The sequence below is a fragment of the Pipistrellus hanaki genome, assembly GCF_964339955.1.
Source record: "Pipistrellus hanaki genome assembly, chromosome: 3".
NCBI classification, from domain to species: Eukaryota; Metazoa; Chordata; class Mammalia; order Chiroptera; family Vespertilionidae; genus Pipistrellus; species Pipistrellus hanaki.
The window spans coordinates 187,643,961-187,662,689 of record NC_140505.1 but is presented as its reverse complement, the minus strand read 5'-3'; the positions used below and the strand labels follow the sequence as shown (position 1 = coordinate 187,662,689).

General features: G+C 63.9%; 2 protein-coding genes across 4 annotated transcripts in view; both read left to right on the top strand.

Annotated features, from left to right (window-relative positions):
• The window catches only part of PARVB (parvin beta), a 303,345-nt gene that overhangs the window by 178,332 nt on the left and 106,284 nt on the right, over positions 1 to 18,729 (top strand).
• SCUBE1 (signal peptide, CUB domain and EGF like domain containing 1) overlaps positions 1 to 18,729 on the top strand; it is an 84,615-nt gene that overhangs the window by 43,923 nt on the left and 21,963 nt on the right. Inside the window, exons 5-8 of one of the 3 annotated variants that reach the window (XM_084878122.1) lie at positions 5,176 to 5,301; positions 8,908 to 9,024; positions 11,448 to 11,537; positions 16,381 to 16,497. In XM_084878122.1, coding sequence (XP_084734248.1) covers positions 5,176 to 5,301; positions 8,908 to 9,024; positions 11,448 to 11,537; positions 16,381 to 16,497 — 450 coding nt within the window. The remainder of the gene's footprint in view (positions 1 to 5,175; positions 5,302 to 8,907; positions 9,025 to 11,447; positions 11,538 to 16,380; positions 16,498 to 18,729) is intronic. The other 2 variants (XM_084878123.1, XM_084878124.1) reach the window with 2 other exon arrangements.

The following is an 18,729-nucleotide window of genomic DNA, read 5'->3' as shown; positions in this document are numbered from 1 at the left end:
AAAGAAATAGTGACAGAAAACTTCCCCCACCTGGTGAAAGAATTAGACTTACAAGTCCAGGAAGCGCACAGAACCCCAAACAAAAGGAATCCAAAGAGGACCACACCGAGACACATCATTATTAAAATTCCAAGAGCAAAAGATAAAGAGAGAATATTAAAAGAAGCAAGAGCAAAGAAGGTAGTAACTTATAAAGGAGCACCTATACGATTGTCAGCTGACTTCTCAACAGAAACCATGCAGGCCAGAAGGGAATGGCAAGAAATATTCAAGGTGATGAATAGCAAGAACCTACAGCCAAAAATAAGCTACCCAGCAAAGCTATCACTCAGAATCGGAGGCCAGATAAAGAGCTTCACTAATAAAAAAAAGCTAAAGGAGTTCATCACCACCAAACCAGAATTATATGAATTGCTGAAGGGGGTTCTTTCAGAACAGAAAGTAAACAAAGATAAAAATTATGAACAACAAATACGTAATTCAACAAGTGAATCTAAAAACCAAGGAAATTAAAAAAATCTGATGAACAATATTAACTGTTGAATATAATAGAATCAGAGGTATGGAAGGGGAGTGAACTGACAATTCTTGGGGAAAAGGGGAGAGGGGGGCGTGGGAAGAGACTGAACATAAACTGTGCACCTATGGATGAGGACAATGGGGAGAGGGGAAAGGGCAGAGGGTGGGGTGGGAACCTGGTGGAGGAGAGCAATGGTGGTGGGGGGGGGGAAGGAACATTTGTAATAATATGAAAAATAAAAACTTATTAAAAAAAAAAAAAAAAAAAAGAAAAGAAAACTCAGAGGCCTCTGGCGGCCTCTGTCCCAGCCCCCTGGGCCCCGAGGCCTGGACGTGCTCCTGGTGCCGCCTAGTGACCAGCCAGGGAATTTCAGGGCGGAGGGAGGGAAGGTGAGCCCTGGGAGGGGTGGAGGGGTGGAGGGCGTGGGCCGAGGGTGAGGGAGGCTCTGAGGGGACCAGCACACAAAGTACCCAGTGCAGAGCCAGGGGACTGGGCGCCAGCTGTGTCACCAGGTGCCTGTCGGAGGGCCCTGAGCTGGAGCCATCGCCTCTTTACAACCCTTTACTGACCTTCCTCCTCGTCTCCTCCTCCTCCTCCTCCTCCTCCTCTGGGAGGAGACTGAGCAGGTTCCAAGGCCACACATGTTACACGCCGGAGGGGACGTGAGGCCGCGCTGGGGGCACCTCCCACGCTATCCCCACGCTCGCCTGCAGACTGCGTGCGGTCCTGTCGTCGGGCTCCCGGAGGCAGGGTTAGGCGAGGCACCAGGTGGGAGCCATGTGTCCATCCTGTTTCCCAAGAAGGCAGGCCAGGCACCCTCTGTGCTGTCACCTGGGACACCAGGAGCCAGCCACCCTCAGCTCTCCCTGCGTCCCGGGCCCGTCTGCCCGGGGGTGCACTTCCAGACTTGGAGAAGGAGGAGCAGAGGCCCCTTGAGGGCCACGAGGCAGCTGAGTGAGCATCTGGCCAAGGGGCGGGGACCCCTTTGGGCCTGCTGTTGAAGTGGCTGGGGGTTTGGGGGAGACCTCTCTGAGCCTCAGCAGCATCACCTGCCAGGGACCGGCTGATGCCACGCGGCACTCAGGCATGGAGATGTTTGCAAAGAGCCTGGCACAAGGCCTGGCGCTGAAAGCTCCGGGTCAGAGGAAGCCCGTTTCCCGGGGGGGGGGGGGGGGGGCAGGGCTCATGGGCGGCTGGGGGTGTTGTCTGGGGCAGCCAGCTGCTGGCCCCCCAGCCAGGCCTGGAATTTCCCGGAGGGTAATTTGGGCACAGGGTCTGATTTGGCTCTACCCCATCCCGCTCAGGGGACGGGCCCATCGCTGAGGCGCTCGGGCTGCTCTGTGCAGCGGGGAGAAAGCCGCCTCTCGCAGGTCTGGGAGGTCTGTTCTCTGGGCCAGGCCTGGGCTGGGCTGGGCGCTCGGCAAGGAACTGGCATGCTCCAGCCTCCACAAGCGTGGGTGGGGGTTCTGGGGGCGCAGACAGGGCACCCTCTGACTCAGAGTGGGCCGGGCGAGGAACGAGGTGCTCCAGAGAAGCTGGCGATGGAGATGGGCTTGGGGAGCTGAATGCGGAAGTGTGGACGGAGCCAGGAAGGCCAGGGCTCCCATCACCGCGGGAAGTGCACGCAGAGAAGGGCACGGGGCTTCCCTGCCCCTCCCCCGGCACCAATGCCCGTCGCCTCCGTGGGAGCACAGGTCCCCCCGCTGCCCCACTCCAAGTCCCTGGGGAAGGTGCCATTCTTTCCTCACCCGCCTCTCCTCTCCGCACCCGCAGAGCGGGGCGGGTGCTCCTGGGGCTGGAGGAGGTGCACAGTGCTCAGCCTGCAGCCCAGAGTCACCCACCTGCCTTCCTCAGTGCCCCCGATCTGCCCCTCACTGCCCCTCACCTCACTCCGAGGCACCTCAGCTTTGACTCTCTCTGGCTCAGCGTTTTTCATTAAAGCACGCGGCACAGCGTGCACGCGGGCGGCTCTGGGCGGGTGTTGTCACCGTCATCTCCCCCAGTCCGTCATCTCCCCAGTCCGTCCCCGTCCGTCCCTGTGCCTTTCCCAAGGCAGGACCTCCGGGCGCTCTTCTCTCCTCCACCGCGCGGGAGTGTTTGTCTTCCCTGTAGCCTGGGCGGCCTGCTGACTGGCCATTCCCGCCACCCCCACGGCCACTCCCGCCACCCCCACGGCCACTCCCGCCACCCCCACGGCCACTCCCGCCATCCCCACGGCCATTCCCGCCACCCCCACGGCCATTCCCGCCACCCCCACGGCCACTCCCGCCACCCCCACGGCCACTCCCGCCACCCCCACGGCCACTCCCGCCACCCCCACGGCCACTCCCGCCACCCCCACGGCCATTCCCGCCACCCCCACGGCCATTCCTGCCACCCCCATGGCCACTCCTGCCACCCCCACGGCCATTCCCGCCACCCCCACGGCCACTCCTGCCACCCCCACGGCCATTCCCGCCACCCCCACGGCCATTCCTGCCATCCCCACGGCCATTCCCGCCACCCCCACGGCCATTCCCGCCACCCCCACGGCCACTCCTGCCACCCCCACGGCCATTCCCGCCACCCCCACGGCCATTCCTGCCATCCCCACGGCCATTCCTGCCACCCCCACGGCCACAGCCTCTCTCTGGGCTGCGGAAGTCTCTGCTGATGGGTGGGAGCTGGGGAGGCGGGGGCAGAGCAAGTAATTGTTCTTTCCTCCCTGCTCTCTGTTCCCCTTGCCTTCCCTTCCCGGGTGTAAAGGACTCAGATACAGAAAGTGATGTTATTGATGAAGTTGCCATAGCAACGACCCTTGGGAGGCACGCACTCCAGCTTTGTCACCCTGGGGCAGACGGTGCGGCCCTGCTCAGACGCGGCTGTGAACTTTGCTTTACGGAACGCCACATTGGCACTGTCAGGGGCAGGCAGATCCCGCCGCCATTGAACTCTGTGCGCCTTCCGGGGAGTGCATGCCGGGAGGCCTTGGGACAGACCTGGAGGAGATGGGGTGGAGATGGGGAAGGGCAGCCAGGCCTGTCGCGGGGCCCATGGGAGGAAGCACTGGGCACTGGAGAGGGCGGCGCTGCCGAGGCCGTGGCTCTGCCTCTCACATGTGGCCCGGGCACATCCCTCCCCCCTCAGCCAACCTCCCTGTGCTTGTTTGTGACATGCCTGGCAGTGCCCACAGGCTCATGTGAGGGTGGTTACACTGAAGTACAGGCAGAGCCCACGTCCCCGTGTCACATCTGGACCCTCACAGAAAGGGGCTCGGAGACGTGTCCTAAATCCAGCCTCCTCGGTCCGCATCCCCTCAGGCTCCTTCCTCTCTCTCACCGTGATACCCCAGCCTCCGCCTGCTCTGGCCTGCAGTGTGCCTGCTTCCCCGCAGCGTCCGGCACTCCGGCCTGATTCACCATTTTCCCGCCCCCTCCCCCCTGCCAAGGAGGAGTCCCTGAGCCGCCTCCCTGGCCAGAGCAAGGAGTGCACCTGCGGGAGCGCTGAGGCAGGTCCTGTGACCCGCGTTTACAGGTGGGAGTTAGAGCTCAGAGGGGTGACGTGATGGCCTGGGTCCCGCAGCAGCTGGCAGAGTTTGAATCAGAAGCTGGCGGGGTCTCAGCCAAGCATGTCTCCTGGCTCCCCGCCCATCCTGGGCACCAGCGAGACACTCGGCCCGAGTTTGCAGGACATAATTGGGTTTGGATGGGCTGGATCCAGTTATGTTTGAGCTGGCAGGCAGCCCAGCCAGGCTGGCCCCGGGCCCCGGAAGGCCGGGTTGCTGGGGAGGACTCTGGCCCAGCGGCTCACAGGACATCTCCTCGGGAAGCAGGTGCCTCCGGAAGCGCTCAGGCCCGTGGCGAGTCCCCCAAGTGGGCGAAAGCTGAGCGATTCTAAAGCTGAACCCTCAATAGTGTCCCACGTCTGGGCCAGTGCGCTCCCCAGGGCCAGGTTTATGTTGTGAAGATGGGGGGTTATGGGGGGCTTGTAAGCTGTGGCCCTCCACTGGGACGAGCACAGCCCTGCTCGGTGGCATCAGTCTCCTGTGCCGCCCTGGGGTGCCCTGAGGGTAAACTTGGGGGGGGGGGGGCAGGAGCACTGCCCAGAGTGGGAAGGTCTGCGGAGCTGGGGGGGTGGCGGCAGGACAGGGCTTGTGTCCGGAGAAGGCGGGGAGTGGTGGGCACTTGGGGGATGTTACAGGCCGTGGAGTACATGTAGGAAGTGGCGGGCGTCACTCTGGGGAGAAGCTAACACTCCAGCTTCCTGTACATGTGTGGCTCCCCCTGACCCACTGATGGTGGTCAGGGATGCTGCCCCCGCCACCACCCACTGACCAGACCTCACAGGGCCGAGTCTCGGAGCCCCACGAGGTACCGGGTGTCTGAGCGGCCCAGGGAGCCCATCTTGAAAGCCTCTTGGAGGCGGGGAGCCTGCCTGACGGAGCCCCCTGCCTGCGGGCTGCCCTCTCCCTGGCTCCCAGGAGCAGGCACGGCTCAGGGCCCTGTGGTGCCTGGTGCCTGCCCCATCCGGGTCCTTGGTTTGTCCCCAGAGGCCCTCTCTCTGGAGCTCAGGACATTCCATGTGATCATGACGTTTCATGGGCGGTCTCTTCTCAGCCTGACATTTTCTCTCTCTCTCCTCTGTTCCCCAACCCTCTCTCGTCTGTCTCTTCCCAGAGGGTATGAACTGCATGAACAAAGACCATGGCTGTGCCCACATCTGCCGGGAGACACCCAAAGGTGGGGTGGCCTGCGACTGCAGGCCCGGCTTTGACCTTGCCCCAAACCAGAAGGACTGCACACGTAGGTAGATGGAGGGAATGGGTCCCGCATCCCCACACGGTCCTGTCGTTGCTTTGGGGGGGGTCAGTCCAGTCCCTGGAGATTGCCCGGGGAGGGCTCTCAGCCCCGGGGGGAGGAGGCAGGCCCCTAAAGTGGTCTGGGGGGCACGAGGGACGGGGCCATGTGTTCCCACCTGGCATCTCACCACCCACACAGCCCGAGCTAGGCTGGGTCTTACCCAGGGCCCTGCATGGTGGCCCTGCCAGTGTCTCCTACACCCTATCCTCCCCCCCGGACCCAGAGGCCCACCGCCCTGAGCCTTCACTCTTCGGCGGGAATGGAGGACAAGACACAGGGGTGGACAAGCCCGGGTTCTGGCGGGCAGCCTCAGTGGCAGGATGTCAGAGCAGGAGAGGAGCTTGGTTCTGGAGGGTCCCAGAACCTTATTCCAGGATCTAAGGTCAGAACCCGCAGTGCCCCCTGCAAGGCCCAGGTACATGGTGCCACCCTGGAGACCCGGATGAGTGAGGCCTCTGGCCAGGGGGCCGTTTCAGGCTCGGAGGTCAGCCTGCGGTGCTCAAGTGAAACACAGCCTTTCATGGGGTCCCCCAGCTCCCCAAGAGGAGTAGCACAGTGGCCTGCCACACTCAGCTAGTCCTCAAAGCCTGGCCCTCAGCTGCGGGGGGGCGGGGGAGGAGGCCTCTGCTGGGGGGCAGCTGGCCCCCAGACCACTGTAATGTCCGCCCCGGGCCTGCGGAGAGGGGCGGCTGGTGGAGCGTGCCCAGCTCTGGCGCAGGCAGGTGCTCCACACCAGACCCCTCTCTGATGCAGGACGTGGTGTGGAGGAGCCCCGATCCGACTCCCCGGAGGGAAGTGGGGGCCTGAGGCTGACAGCCCATAAGGAAATGGCCTCACTTTCCGCCTTTATTCTGCGGAGAGGACCCGGCCCTTGTGGGCACCATCCTCTGTCACTGTGGTTCTCTCAGACCCTCCGCTCTCCCGTGGGTGCCAGCCACACCCTCCCACCTCACGCTGTCCTCCGGCAGTGACTCAGGTCCGGGCCCCGCGTGCAGTGGGCACAGCCCCGTCTCCCGGGAGCTCGCCCTCCAGCCCCCACTGAGGGCTCAGTCGTTGCTCAGGGTGAAGACACTGCCTTCTGCCACGGGGCGGCCCGGGAAGTGGGCAAGCCCTCCTCTTCCCCGGTCTCCCCTGGGGGTCTGAGACAGACACTGTTGTCCCCAAGGGTAGGCACTCGGGGGCGTGCCCCCTCCAGCCCAGGCCTGGCCAGGCCTCCGGTCTCTGCACCAGGGACATGCCTTTAGCCGCAGAGAAACCTGCTGCTGCCTCACAGACCCAGACCCAAAGCTGAGTAAGCCCAGCCGTCCGGCCCTCCGCCGGCGACCCAGCTTCCGGAGGACCAAGGCCGGGCAGCACACGGGGAGCCCGCAGCTGTGGGCAGGCGGGGCCGGGGGAGCACCTTCCTGCAGTGAGAGACGCTGCTCTGGCCAAGCCCTGAGCCAGCGCCGGGGAGGGCGCTGCCACCGCGGACCAAGGCCGGGCTGCCCAGCGCTGCCTCGCTCTGAAATTCCATCGGACAAGAGCAGCGAGGGCACACCTTCCTCAGGGAGCAGCTCCCGTGGCCGGCCTGGGCCGTGTCAGGGAAAGCAGAGCCTGGGTGAGGCTAGGACTCCCGGCCCCGCCCCGCAGAGAAGAGCCGAGCCCTTGCCCGGAGCGTTTGCAGGTGGAAGAAACAGCAGTTTGTGGCCAAGTTTGTGGTCAGCGTCAAGTTTGCGATGACCTTGAGGTCACTGGAGTCCAGGAAATTCCAGCTCTGGCATCGGGTCGGGAGGTGAGGCCTGGCCCAGCCTCCACGGACCAGCAGGACCACGGGGCCCTGCACCCCTCCAGGGCCAAGGGCGGCATTCCCGTTCTCCTCGGTCTTCCCAGAGCTCCAGGCTCCGGGACTTCCTTCGTGTGAGCTGCAGGCTCTCTGGTGTCACAGCTCGGCCTGGGCCCGTGTGGAAGGAGTGAGGAGCCCTGAGTGTGGCCCTCCCCTGAGTGGCCTCAGACAGGCCGTGTCCTCACATCCAGGGCACAGCTCACGTCCTGCACCCAGAGCTGGGGAAGAGCGAACCGCAGAGCTGACGCCCGCGCTGCAGCCGGCCTTTTTCAGCTGAAAAAGCATGAGTGCCTCACCCAAACCCAGGCTCCACGGGGTCTCCCTCCCCTGGAACCCACACTTGGCCACCACAGCTGGAACCCTGGGCTTCCAGCCACTCTTCCGGGGCCGGAGAGGAGCTGTCTCGGGGATGGGGAGGCTGACCCCCCACCGCCTGGCTCCGTGGAGAAGGGCCTGCGGACTGTGCCCGAAGCCCCAGCTGAGCCCGTGAAGGGTCACCCGGAAGTGGCTCCCCGCGGAAGAGTGGCCTGGCCTGCTGGGCCCCCTGGGAGACTGGACCCACCTCTGCGTCTCCCCGGCGCCATCATGGGGACAGGCGCTCGCGGGGAAGAGGCCTGCCTGGATCGGGGCTGCAGAACTCGGCTCCTTCACCGGGGCCTCACCACCGCACAACCCCCGGACCAGCGCTGCGCACGGGTCACCCTGACAGAGGTCACAGGTTCAGACTGCCAGTTCGGAATGTTGGGCCCCTCTGACCGTGGCTGGTCAATATTAATTTTAGCATATCTGATCTTCATCAGGGTTTTGCCAAGCGAATTAAAAGTTTAGGTAAAGCTCTGGACAATTGGCTAAGGATCCAAGAAGATGCCCTGTCCTTGGGGCCTGGCATGGCGGCGATAGGCACCTGTGGTCTGGCTGCAGAGCTGAGCAGGGGAGGCAGCCCTGCCCGCCCTCAAAGGGACAGCATGTTCCTTTCAATAAACTTGACTTTGTCGTCTTTCCTACACAGACTGGCTCCTTTTTGTTCGGCCCCTTTTCAGCTGCCCAGGTCGCTGGGACATTCCAAGATTCTGGCTGGAAAACACCAGCCCCTCCGGGCCCTGGGCAGTGCGGACTGTGTCACATGTCCAAGTCCAAGGTCATTTCCAAGTGCACCTGAGTGACACTAACTGGCATGCATTCTGTCCATTTGGACATGGCCTTGGGGGGCTAGGGCTTTGAGGGGTGGGGTTTGAGATGGCTGCTGGGACTTGGAGAGAACAGGCACCCAGGGGGACGCCCTCCCACACACCCAGAGCATAAGCCGAGGAAAGGAGGCTCTCGGGGGTCATGGGAATGAGTGTCCCCTCTCCCCACGTGCACCCCCCACCTCAGAATAGGCCTGGATGACAGACATTTGCCCCGTGGAGTCAGGCTCCAGTGTCTTTGGCGGCCCAGGATCCAATTGTCCCGCTCCTCCCTCCTTTACTCACACTGCCTGAGTGATCAGCGGTGTGCCCCTCTGCTCAGAGCCCGGGTCACCCCTTCCCGCCCGGGACCTCCGGGGAACGAGCAGTTCCAGCCAAGACCGCGAGGGCTGAGGGCAGGGGAGGTGGTCCTATGCGCTGAGTGTCTCATGCCCTCCGCTCCCCACCCTTCACCCCTTCACAGAAACCACCAACCCAGAGACTCTAACCGTTCTTGTCGTTCTGTTTACACATACGTCTCCGCACTCTGGGCCTAACTAGTGACCTGTAACTATGGGAACGGAGGCTGCCAGCACAGCTGTGAGGACACAGACACAGGCCCCCTGTGCGGCTGCCACCAGAAGTACGCCCTCCACTCGGACGGTCGGACGTGCATCGGTAAGTAAGCGCCTTTGCTGCACTGGCACCCCAGCGCCCCCTGCCCCCAGAAGGCGCCGTGTGGCCCTGACGTCAGCCAGCACCCCCTTGTCCCGTTTCCAAGGAAGGAAGCTTAAGGGAAGCCAGGAGAAGTGCCCCACGCAGTGAGGGGCAGCCGCCTGTGGAGGCGCCTCTGCCGGGGATCCCGCTGGGCGCCCTGCAGGCCCTCCTCCTGGCGGAGCGGCCCTCGGGGGTGGTCTGCGGGAAGGGAAGGTGTGTGCCCAGGGTGGCAGCTCCCGTCTGAGCACAGGGCTCCCGCCCGCCCCTCCTGTGGAGACATGCAGGCTCAGCAGCCTCCTCACAGCCGGTCAGAGCTGCTAAGTCCTCATCCCAAGCTCCCCTGGGCCAGGATGCCCGGGATCTCTACTGCTCGCCCTTCCCCTGTTCCTGGGAGCTGTGGCCGGACTCCCTCGCCCACCCCGAGAGGCCCTTCTCAGCGACGCACCTCCCGGCACCTCCCGGCTACCCGGGGTCTCCATGGGAGTCTGGGTCCCCTCCTTCCTCCCGCCCTCAGCTCCCCGGAAGCTTGAGTGTTGGGAGTACCCTGCCCCGATCCCCAGGAGGTTCCTGCCCGCTCCACAATAGGAGAAACTCTTAACTGAGAAAAAGAATGTCAAGGTTGATGTCCATCCACCTTCATTCTCTTTCTCTTCAGAAGCCTCCAAGTCCGTTACGGTGGTTATGTTTTTGTTGGTCTTTAAAAAAAAAAGAAAAGAAAACCATTTCGTATGATCTGACTGGGTAGATATTTCTTAAGGGACTTTTAAGTAACAAAAACAGGGGGTGGCAAGCAGGCAAAGCCATGCCGCCCAGAGGTCCCCTGTGACTCCGGTCCCTGGTCCCTGAGAGTGAGCCGGGGTGGGAGGCAGAGGCGGGGGGGGGGGGGGGAAGGGGGGGGACAGGGTCCCATCCTAGTCCCTGGCTGTGTCCCAGGTGCTGCTACCATGCGGTTCTCCCTTCCTCCATGTGGTCCCTCCTCTCCAACAGCCGTTTTTAGTTCCATTTTATCTCATTCCTCCTGCTTTTCTGGTGATGGTCCCTGATTGCCTGTCTTGTCTGACAACTGACGTTCATTAATTACTTTCAGAGCCAAAAGCCAAACCAAACCAAATTCAAAGCAAAATCCAGCCTCAGACCAGTGTCTCCATTGCAGCCTGATCCCATCTAGACCCTCCTCTCTCCCTGTCTCTGCCGCCCCCACACACACCCCACCCTTCCCTGTCTCGTCTTCTGGGGTCTCCCTCGGTGTTAGCCTCTGCGGGGGCCGCCTCTGCCGGCTGCTGGGCCAGCGCAAACAGCTGCCGGCCAGACCCATACGCTGGCTCGGCTAACACATCTCGTCTTTGTCCACCCGACTCCTCCTTCCTTACTTTTATCTTGTAGGGTCTGCTGCATGCAGCCCCCGCTGGGAGCTCTTTCTGACTTCCCTGGCCCTCTTTCCCGCCCCTCCCCTTAGAGTCCTTGCCCAGACCCTGCTCCTGGCCATGTTCCCTGCTGGCCAGGAAGCCCTCCCGCCGCTGCTCCCCGCTGCCCCCGCTCCTGAGGTCCCCCCGGAGCAAGCCCCGGGCCCTGCCCACCTCCCACTGAGCGGAGGACCCAGCCAACCTCCTGCCCTTGGCGGGGCTCCTGCCCAGCCTCACGGACTCTGCCCGCTCCTACCCTGACTGCCCGTCTTCACAGCCCTCCCCCCCCCCCCCCCCCCGAGCCCTGAGCTGTCACTCCGTCCTCTAGAGACAAGCAGGCAACCAGTGCTGCCCCGATCGATTGATCCCTGGTTTCTGTGTGTTCGATTGGGTCATTGCTGTGTGTGTGTGTGTGTACATGCCTGTGTGCACGTGTGTGCGCGTGTGTGTGTACATGCCTGTGTGTGTGTGTGTGTGCACGCATGCGCACGCGCTTCTGTGTGTTTTGTTCTTAGTTTTGCATGAGCGTTTGCACTCTCTCCCGCCCTGGAGATAGAGTAATTGCTGTTCAGACGCAGCCATCACCGGACCTTGCGGCCCTGTCCCCTTGTCCTGTGCTTGCCCTGTGCCTGCCTCCAGCCCATGCCAGGCTGTCTAACTGCTGTCTGCGTGGGCTCTGCGGGGTGCCGTCTGCTTCTGTGGCCCCCGCAGATGCATCCTGTCTGCTCTGACCTCAGCTGCCTCCTGTATGTGCGTGTGGGCTCTGTGTCCCACCGTGTCCCTTTGTGGTCACCCCCATTCTTCACACCCCCGGCCCTGCCCTGCTGCCCGAACACCCACCCGAGGGGCCTGGGTAGCCCGTGGCAAGGACACCGCGCCGGCCCGCATGTGCTGGCTGTGTGCGCCCCGCGGAGGCTGTGGGCGCGAGAAGCGGCTGTCACTAACCGGTGGCTCCATGTTTGTCCCTTACTTGTGTTTTAGAGAAGGATGAGGCTGCAATTGAGCGCTCTCAGTTCAATGCCACGTCAGTAGCTGATGTGGACAAGCGGGTGAAACGGCGGCTCCTCATGGGTAACACTTTTCTTCCACTTCCTTTTGTCCTCGCACCTTTGCACGTGTGCTCGTGTGTGGTATGTGCTGGCGTGCGGGGGTCTGCGTGGTGCTGGCGTGTCGGGCTATGTGTGTGTGTGTGTGTGTGTGTGTGTGTGTAGGCTGCCCACATGTGTGGGGTCATGCGTGCCATGTGTGAGTGTGGGGGGCTCCACTCCAGATATGAACCCACTTTTTCCTCTTTAAAATTTTGCCCTTCATCAAACCCGTGTATCCCTTTGTGTGTTTGTGGCAGAGACCCCAGAGCCACGTCAGGTGGCCTCTGCGTGTGCGGAGCAGTCCATGCCGGTTGGCAGTCAGGGTCCCGGGACAGCACAGTGCGGGCGCAGGGAGGGCATGTGTGTAGGACAGGCTTGCGGGCGGCCTGGTGGTCCTCACAGGCCCTTCCCTCCGGAGAGAAGCCACGTCTGGGTTCAGTCAGAGCCGTGGGGCATCCGCCCGCGCTGCTCACTGCATACTTGGGAGATTTGCCCCGGGGAGGGGGGACTGGTGAGGTCACCCCCCCACTTCGTGAGTAGCCCCACCTGCTGGGCTACCAGCCGTGGCCGCTCCTCCATGGGAACCCCGGCACCTCTTGTAGGGGAGTCCGCACAGTGTCCCCTTCCCTCTGAGCACTGCTCCGGGGCCGGACCGACTCCAGGAGGTGCCCGGACACTGCACCCCTCAGGGCAGGGAGCGGTGATTGCCCCCCACTGAGCCCAGCCCCCACGGCGGGGAAGTCGCCCCCTTCCTCATCCATGCGCGGGCGGTGCTGCAGCTCCGGCCGGCAGCGCCCTCTGCTGGGCCCCGGGAGCGCGGCTGCGGGTCCCTGGGCGGCCACCGCCTCCCCAGGACACTGACAGGGCACACCGGCCGGGGCCTGGGCCAGGGCGGCCAGGCAGTGCGTTTCCGTGTCTCAGGTGAGCAGACAGGCTCGCTGGGTGCCCTGGCCGCCCAAGGGCACGCTGCCCTGCGCTCAGCCCAGCGCGCTGGCATGGGGTCATCCTCCTTGTTACGGGGCCAGGGGTCAGGGCCGGAGAGGTCACCCTGTCTCACCATCCTGTGAACCCCCAGGGGCCCAGGGGCCAGGGAGGAGGGTAGGGCCCCGGGAGGGAGGCGCCCCATGTGCTGGGAGTGGTGCTCTGAGAAGCAGAGGGGCTGGCTGGGGCTGTCTGTGAACCCTGAAGCCCGTGGCAGGAAGCCCTGCTTCTAGACGGGACATGGGCTGGCAGGGCCCGGGACTCGCCTCCGGGCACAGGCAGGTGGCTGGCTCAGGCGGAAGCCGCTCTCTGCAGGCTCTCTGGACGGCGCTGTCTTGTCGACTTGGGTCACCTGGGCTGGGTTGGGCAGGGCTGGGCTGGCCTGGGCTGGGCTGGGCTGGCCTTGGAAGGGCTGGGAAGGGCACAGATAGGCGTGTGATCACATGCCCGTGTTCCGGCACCGCGAGGGCACTGTCAGTGTGGCTGACGTGGACACAGGGCTCAGAGAGGCGATCTTCCTGGGGCTGCTTCTCACGAGCCGGAAGCTGGGACCCTGCCCCCCCTCCCGAGGACTGTCGGCATGGGCCCCCGTGTCTGCCCTCAGCACCCCTGCACTCAGGGGGCAGAGTGGAGGCAGGGCCCGGAGGCAGGGAGAGGGCTTGCTGCTGCTCCTGCTCCTGCTTTACCACAAACCTGGGCCTGGGCACCCGGCTCCCTGGGCACCAGGCTGAGGACGGCGCCAGGCCAGTGCGCATGCTCGCCAGGAGCCTGTGTGTGGAGCTGGGTCAGGGGCCATGCTGGTGGCTGTTGTGAGAGTGACGTGGGGGTGGGGGACTGTGGAGAAGACAGGGCGGTGGTGGAGGCCAGGACTGCAGGCCTGAGAGGGGGATGGGTCTGCGTGGGGGATGGGTCCAAGGGTAGGAGGTGAGCAGACTCCGTGAGGAAGGCAAGGTCCCAGGCCTGTCTCCCTGCAGAGCCTTGACCTCTGAGGCCTGGGGCAGGGGCAGGTTCATCTCTAGCTCCTCTCTGCCCAGCACCAGCGTGTCGCTGCCAGCCTGTTGGTTGGACAGAGGAGTGAACCCACTGGCTGCCCATGGGGCTGGGGCCTCTGAGCCCGGGTGTTAGGCCCGGCTCCCGCCCCGACCAGGGCCTGGGAACTGGCTAAGACTCCGCAGGCACGGGTTCTGGGAAACGGCACCACAGCGACACAGGCACAGCTGTGGCAGTTCACACAGCTCTGCCAGGCCACGTTCTGCCTGGGCCTTGCACGAAGCCTGCGGTAAATCCAGGGGGCAAAGATCAGCTGACAGTTGTTCATGTGGAAACAGCACAGTAATTAGTAATAACACGAGTAAACCTTCACACGCTCACCTGTGAGCCGACTTGCCCGCTCTGGCTTTCCGTCTCCACGTCCTCAGGCACGCAGACACCGGGAGGCAGGACCTGGCCACACTCACGGGGCTGGAGGCGGAGGGACCGCTGGGAGGCCGGGAAGGCCAGAGGAGGGCACTGGAGGCTGGGCCCAGGAGCAGCAGTAAGAGCAGATGTGGAGGAAGGTGGCAGGGGCCTCTCGGTGGGGCCTGGGGACAGGTGTAGCATTGATGACAATGGGGGCCCTGCAGCAGGATGGAGGCCAGTGCATACTTGGGCGATGGGGGTTCTGGGGCTGCGGCCAGTGGAGACTGAGCTGTCAGGTGGGCTGGTGTTAGTCCAGCAGGTCCCACCTGCTCTGCCACTTCCTGGCCGCACAGCCCTGGTGCCCCATTCCTACCAGGAAGAGGGCGCTCTGCATGTCCCTGCCAGGAAGGTAGAGGGCGCTCTGCACCGTCCCTGCCAGGAAGGTAGAGGGCGCTCTGTACCTCCCTACCAGGAAAGAGAGGGTGAGCAGCCTCTCGCAGAGCTGCTATGAGCGTGGGGGATGGAGGCCTGGAAGGCTGAGACGGGTCTGGTGTAAGTGACCCACCATAATGAGCTGTGGGAAGGGGTGGTCAACCCTGAGCCCCTGGCTTAAAACCTGAAGTTTAGGCACCAACCATTGGGCAACTCGGGAGACTTGGGGGTCCAGAGAGTGGGTGGCCACTCAGACTTGACCTCACGCCCTCTGGGCCTCTATCCATCCCGTGGGCAGGAGGCCAGCAGGTTCTGGAAGCCCCTTCTGCTCTGGAGGGCCAAGATTCCGGTCCTGCTGGGACCTCCAGAGCCAGGACGGGCCTCTGAGACCCTGGGAGTCTGTCTGGCCAGTCCCTGTCTCAGGATCACAAACCTGGGCCAGCGCACAGGACAGCGAGCTCCCGAGCGGCCACACCTGCAGGGGCTCGGGGTGTGGAGACACTGACGGGCAGGCCAGGGCCAGGACACCCGCCTTTCTGCGGAGGGACAGCTCGTCCCATCGTGTAGACTTCGGCCTTGAGAAGACAGCTTGGCGGCCTCTGCTCAGGCAGCCCCCATGGTTCCCCGCAGAGCCCAGCCCACGCACCGGGGGCCAAGGCCGCCCCGCAGAGCCCAGCCCACGCACACCGGGGGCCAAGGCCACCCCGCAGAGCCCAGGTGCCCACCCCACGCACCGGGGGCCAAGGCCGCCCCGCAGAGCCCAGCCCACGCACACCGGGGGCCAAGGCCACCCCGCAGAGCCCAGGTGCCCACCCCACGCACCGGGGGCCAAGTCGATTTCCTCCTCTCCTGCACAGCCCCCACCACAAGTTGAAGTTCAGAGGGGGGAAGAAATGAGGAACCTTTGTAATAATATGAAGAATAAAGATTGATTAAAAAAAAAAAAAAAAGTTGAAGTTCAAAGGGATTGCACCGTGAACTTGGTCTAGTAGAGCCAGGGACTCCCGGCAGCTGGGGCACACATTCACTCAGTCACCACTCCCACTCTCATCCCAGACTCCCACAGCGGCCCAGAAGCAGCTGGCAGGAGTCAGGTACCATGGACTGACTGGCAGACAGACGGAACTGGGGGCCTGGGGAAAGGCCCCAGGCCAGGCCCCCAGGGGAAGCTGAGCCCGGCAGGCAGGGCATCTCGGCCATAAAAGAATGAGGAGCCCATCGGCTCCTTGCTTCCCAGCAGCCAAGAAAAGAGGGAAGCCTGGGCGGGCACGGTTCCCATCAGATCAAAGCGGCCGGATGCTCGGAAGAAACCCAGATGGGGAGGCTCCGAGGCCCGGGAGCCAGGCTCCTGGTGTGCGGGCCACCTGCGCCCGGCGACCTGGCTCTGCGGCCCCTCCCGCAGGCCTGGGCAGGATCACTCTCACCACATGACAGGTCTGTGACCTCTGCTATGCCACAGCCACTCCAGCTCCTTTGAATTTGCAAAAGAGGAAAAAAGCCCTAGACAAGCTTCAAGTGGACAGAAACCAGACGCCGCGGCCTCTCGCTCAGTGGGAACAGATGTTGGGCCGGCTCATTGCGGTGATGGGTGTGCGCGTTCTGCACGCCTCCCCGGGCTCCGGGGCCACCGGCCGGGGTGCTGGGTGCATGTGGGAGCCCTAGCCAGCGCTGGCTGGGCTCGGCGCCTGGGCCAGGCCATGCCAGGCTTGCGGAATCTGATCAGATGTTAGAGACCAGCCAGGCCCATAGGCACTGGCCCCCAGCAGTAGGGGGCGGGGCCTATTGGCAGTACCTTTACCAGGCCCAGCCCTCTGCAGTTTGCAAACATAGTCCCATCCACTGCCATCATGCACCCCCCGGAAACGGTGCCGTTCTCCCATTTTACAGATGGGAATGTGAGGCTCGGCGAGGCCCCACAGCTGGAGGGTCTCCTGTCTCAGGAGACTCCACCTGGGTGGGGAGAGGAGGTGGCGTCTGTCCGAGGAGACTGAGCAGCTCTCTCTTTCCCTCCCCAGAGACATGTGCCGTCAACAACGGAGGCTGCGACCGGACGTGCAAGGACACAGCCACGGGCGTGAGGTGCAGCTGCCCCGTGGGGTTCGCCCTGCAGCCCGACGGGAAGACGTGCAAAGGTCAGCCCGGGCCAGGCAGTGCCCGCTCCACTCCTTAGCCACGGCGGGGCAGGACCTGCGATGCCAGCCGGTGGGGTGGGCACGGGACCAGGAAGCTGAGCTGTGGCCTGCATGTCTGGGGGAGGGGCTGAGCAGAGGAAGGCTCAGCTCCCTCGCCCCCATAGCGTCCCAGGGAATGCTGGCTCCACCGCACACACCTCCAGGTCCCGGGCACAAAGCGGGTTCTCCTATCGAAGAACTGGGTGCCCGTTGGGTGTCATGTGCCTTCCTGGCCTCCCGATCCGTGTGGTCCCCAAGGGGCCGGATGTCGCATGTCCTCACCCCCAGAGCTGTGACAGCGTGGCACAGGGCTGCTCCTCCCGGTGGGATTGTCTGCGGGTCCTCCGTCCTGGTCCCCGGAGGAGTGAGGTTGGGCGTGCACCTCAGCTGAAGGGCCTGTCCGCGCTGGCACAGGAGGAGCCGGGCCTGCTCAGCCCCACCGCCCCGGGGGCAGGAAGTGCCGGCTCCCCGGGTCCCAGAGGGGTTTCCTGGCCCCTCCTGGTGCAGGAGCTGGGAGACGGGGGATGACACAGTTCGTTCCTGAGGTCTCTGTTGAGAGCAGATGTTCGTGTTTTACAGTAACGGGGATCAGTGAACCGAGAAGTCCAGCGGGAACTGGAGGCCGGGCGGAGGGGCCGGACCTGGGCGTGAGCAGGCAGAGGGCCAGGGAGAGGTGTGCTTGGGCAGCGCCTCCAAGGGCACAGGGCCGCCCGGGGCTGGGCTTCCAGGTCCCAGAGGCAGGGAGCGCCCAAGTCTGGGGGGGTGGGGAGGCGGGGAGGCCAGATGGTGCAGGGCCTGCAGCCGGGGAAGGGGTCGGCCCTGCAGCCTTTGAACCTTGGTGAGGCCCCAAGGCTCCTGGGCAGGGGCAGCCGCAGGGTGTCCCTGGGGCGTGTCCTGGCCGCTGCTGGTCTCTGGGCAGGTCCCGAAGGGCAGTGAGGCAGCTGCCGCTGCCACCCAGGCTCCGGGACTGGCTTGGGCTCGGGGACCGTGAGGGGAAGGCTGGTCTGGAGGCTGTCTGGTGCATTTGGACTGAGGGGTCGTGGACTAGTCTAGAATGTGGGGTAAGAACATCCTAACATCTTCATGGCAGGGACCTGGAAACCAAACCCCACCCAGGGCTTGGTGCTCTGGAGCCTCGGCGCACAGCCGAGTGCCAGGCGCACAGCCGGGCCCTGGCCCTGGCCTCCGCTCCTCGGTCGGCGTGCAGACCTGGGCTTGGCCAGGCCCGGAGGGCACGTCAGGGGACCAGCCTCAGAGGGGCCGTGTCTTCCGGAACCAGAAAGGTCATTGTCACGCAAATGGCTAGAGGTCAGGTCGCAAGGGCAGGTGGAGGCCGGCGTGGGAAAGGGGGTTCTAGTGAGTGCAGTGTTTCCCAAAGTGCGGTACGCGTACCCCCAGGGGCACGGGAAGTTTGGTGAGGGTACGCGTTGCACCGGAGTTCGGTGGGGATGTGCACTGCACCGTGCTTAGCTGCGCCTAATTCTACGTTCTCATGAGCACGAGGGGTACTCAGCGTTACGAAAATTATAGAAGGTACACATATGTCAGAAGCTTGGGAAACACTGTTCTAGAGGATTCGCCCCAAGCCCTCACTTTGTTTCAAGAGTCCGGTCTCAAGGCTGCACCCACTTGACCTTGGGAAGGGTGTCCTGCTGGCTGGTCCTTCCGAGAGGAGTGGGTCTGCGGCCTCAACTGCTTGAGCTTGAGCCCGGGTTTCCTCAGGCACGAGCCACTCCCCCAGCCCAGCCACTCCCCCAGCCCAGCCACTCCCCCAGCCCAGCCACACCCCCAGCCCAGCCACTCCCCCAGCCCAGCCACTCCCCCAGCCCAGCCACTCCCCCAGCCCAGCCACTCCTTCAGCCCAGCCACACCCGCAGCCACTCCCCCAGCAGCTTCCAGAACAGAAAACCCACCCACCGTGTCCCTCTCCTCCCTCTCCTGCCTCTGCCCCTCCAGCCCAGCTCCTCCCTCTGCTCCCGTCTAAGGCCTTCCCCCCGCACGCCTCCGGGTGCCGAGCTGCGTCCTCCCCACACAGTGCTGGCCCTCGAGCATGGATGCATTTGAATGTTCCAGCAGATGGCCCAAGACCCCATCCGCCTCTCAGCCCCCCTAACTCCCTCGTTTCCTCACTCATTCACCCATCCAGTGCGCACCCCTGGGCGGTCACTGTGCCAGCTGTGCCAGGCCCTGGGC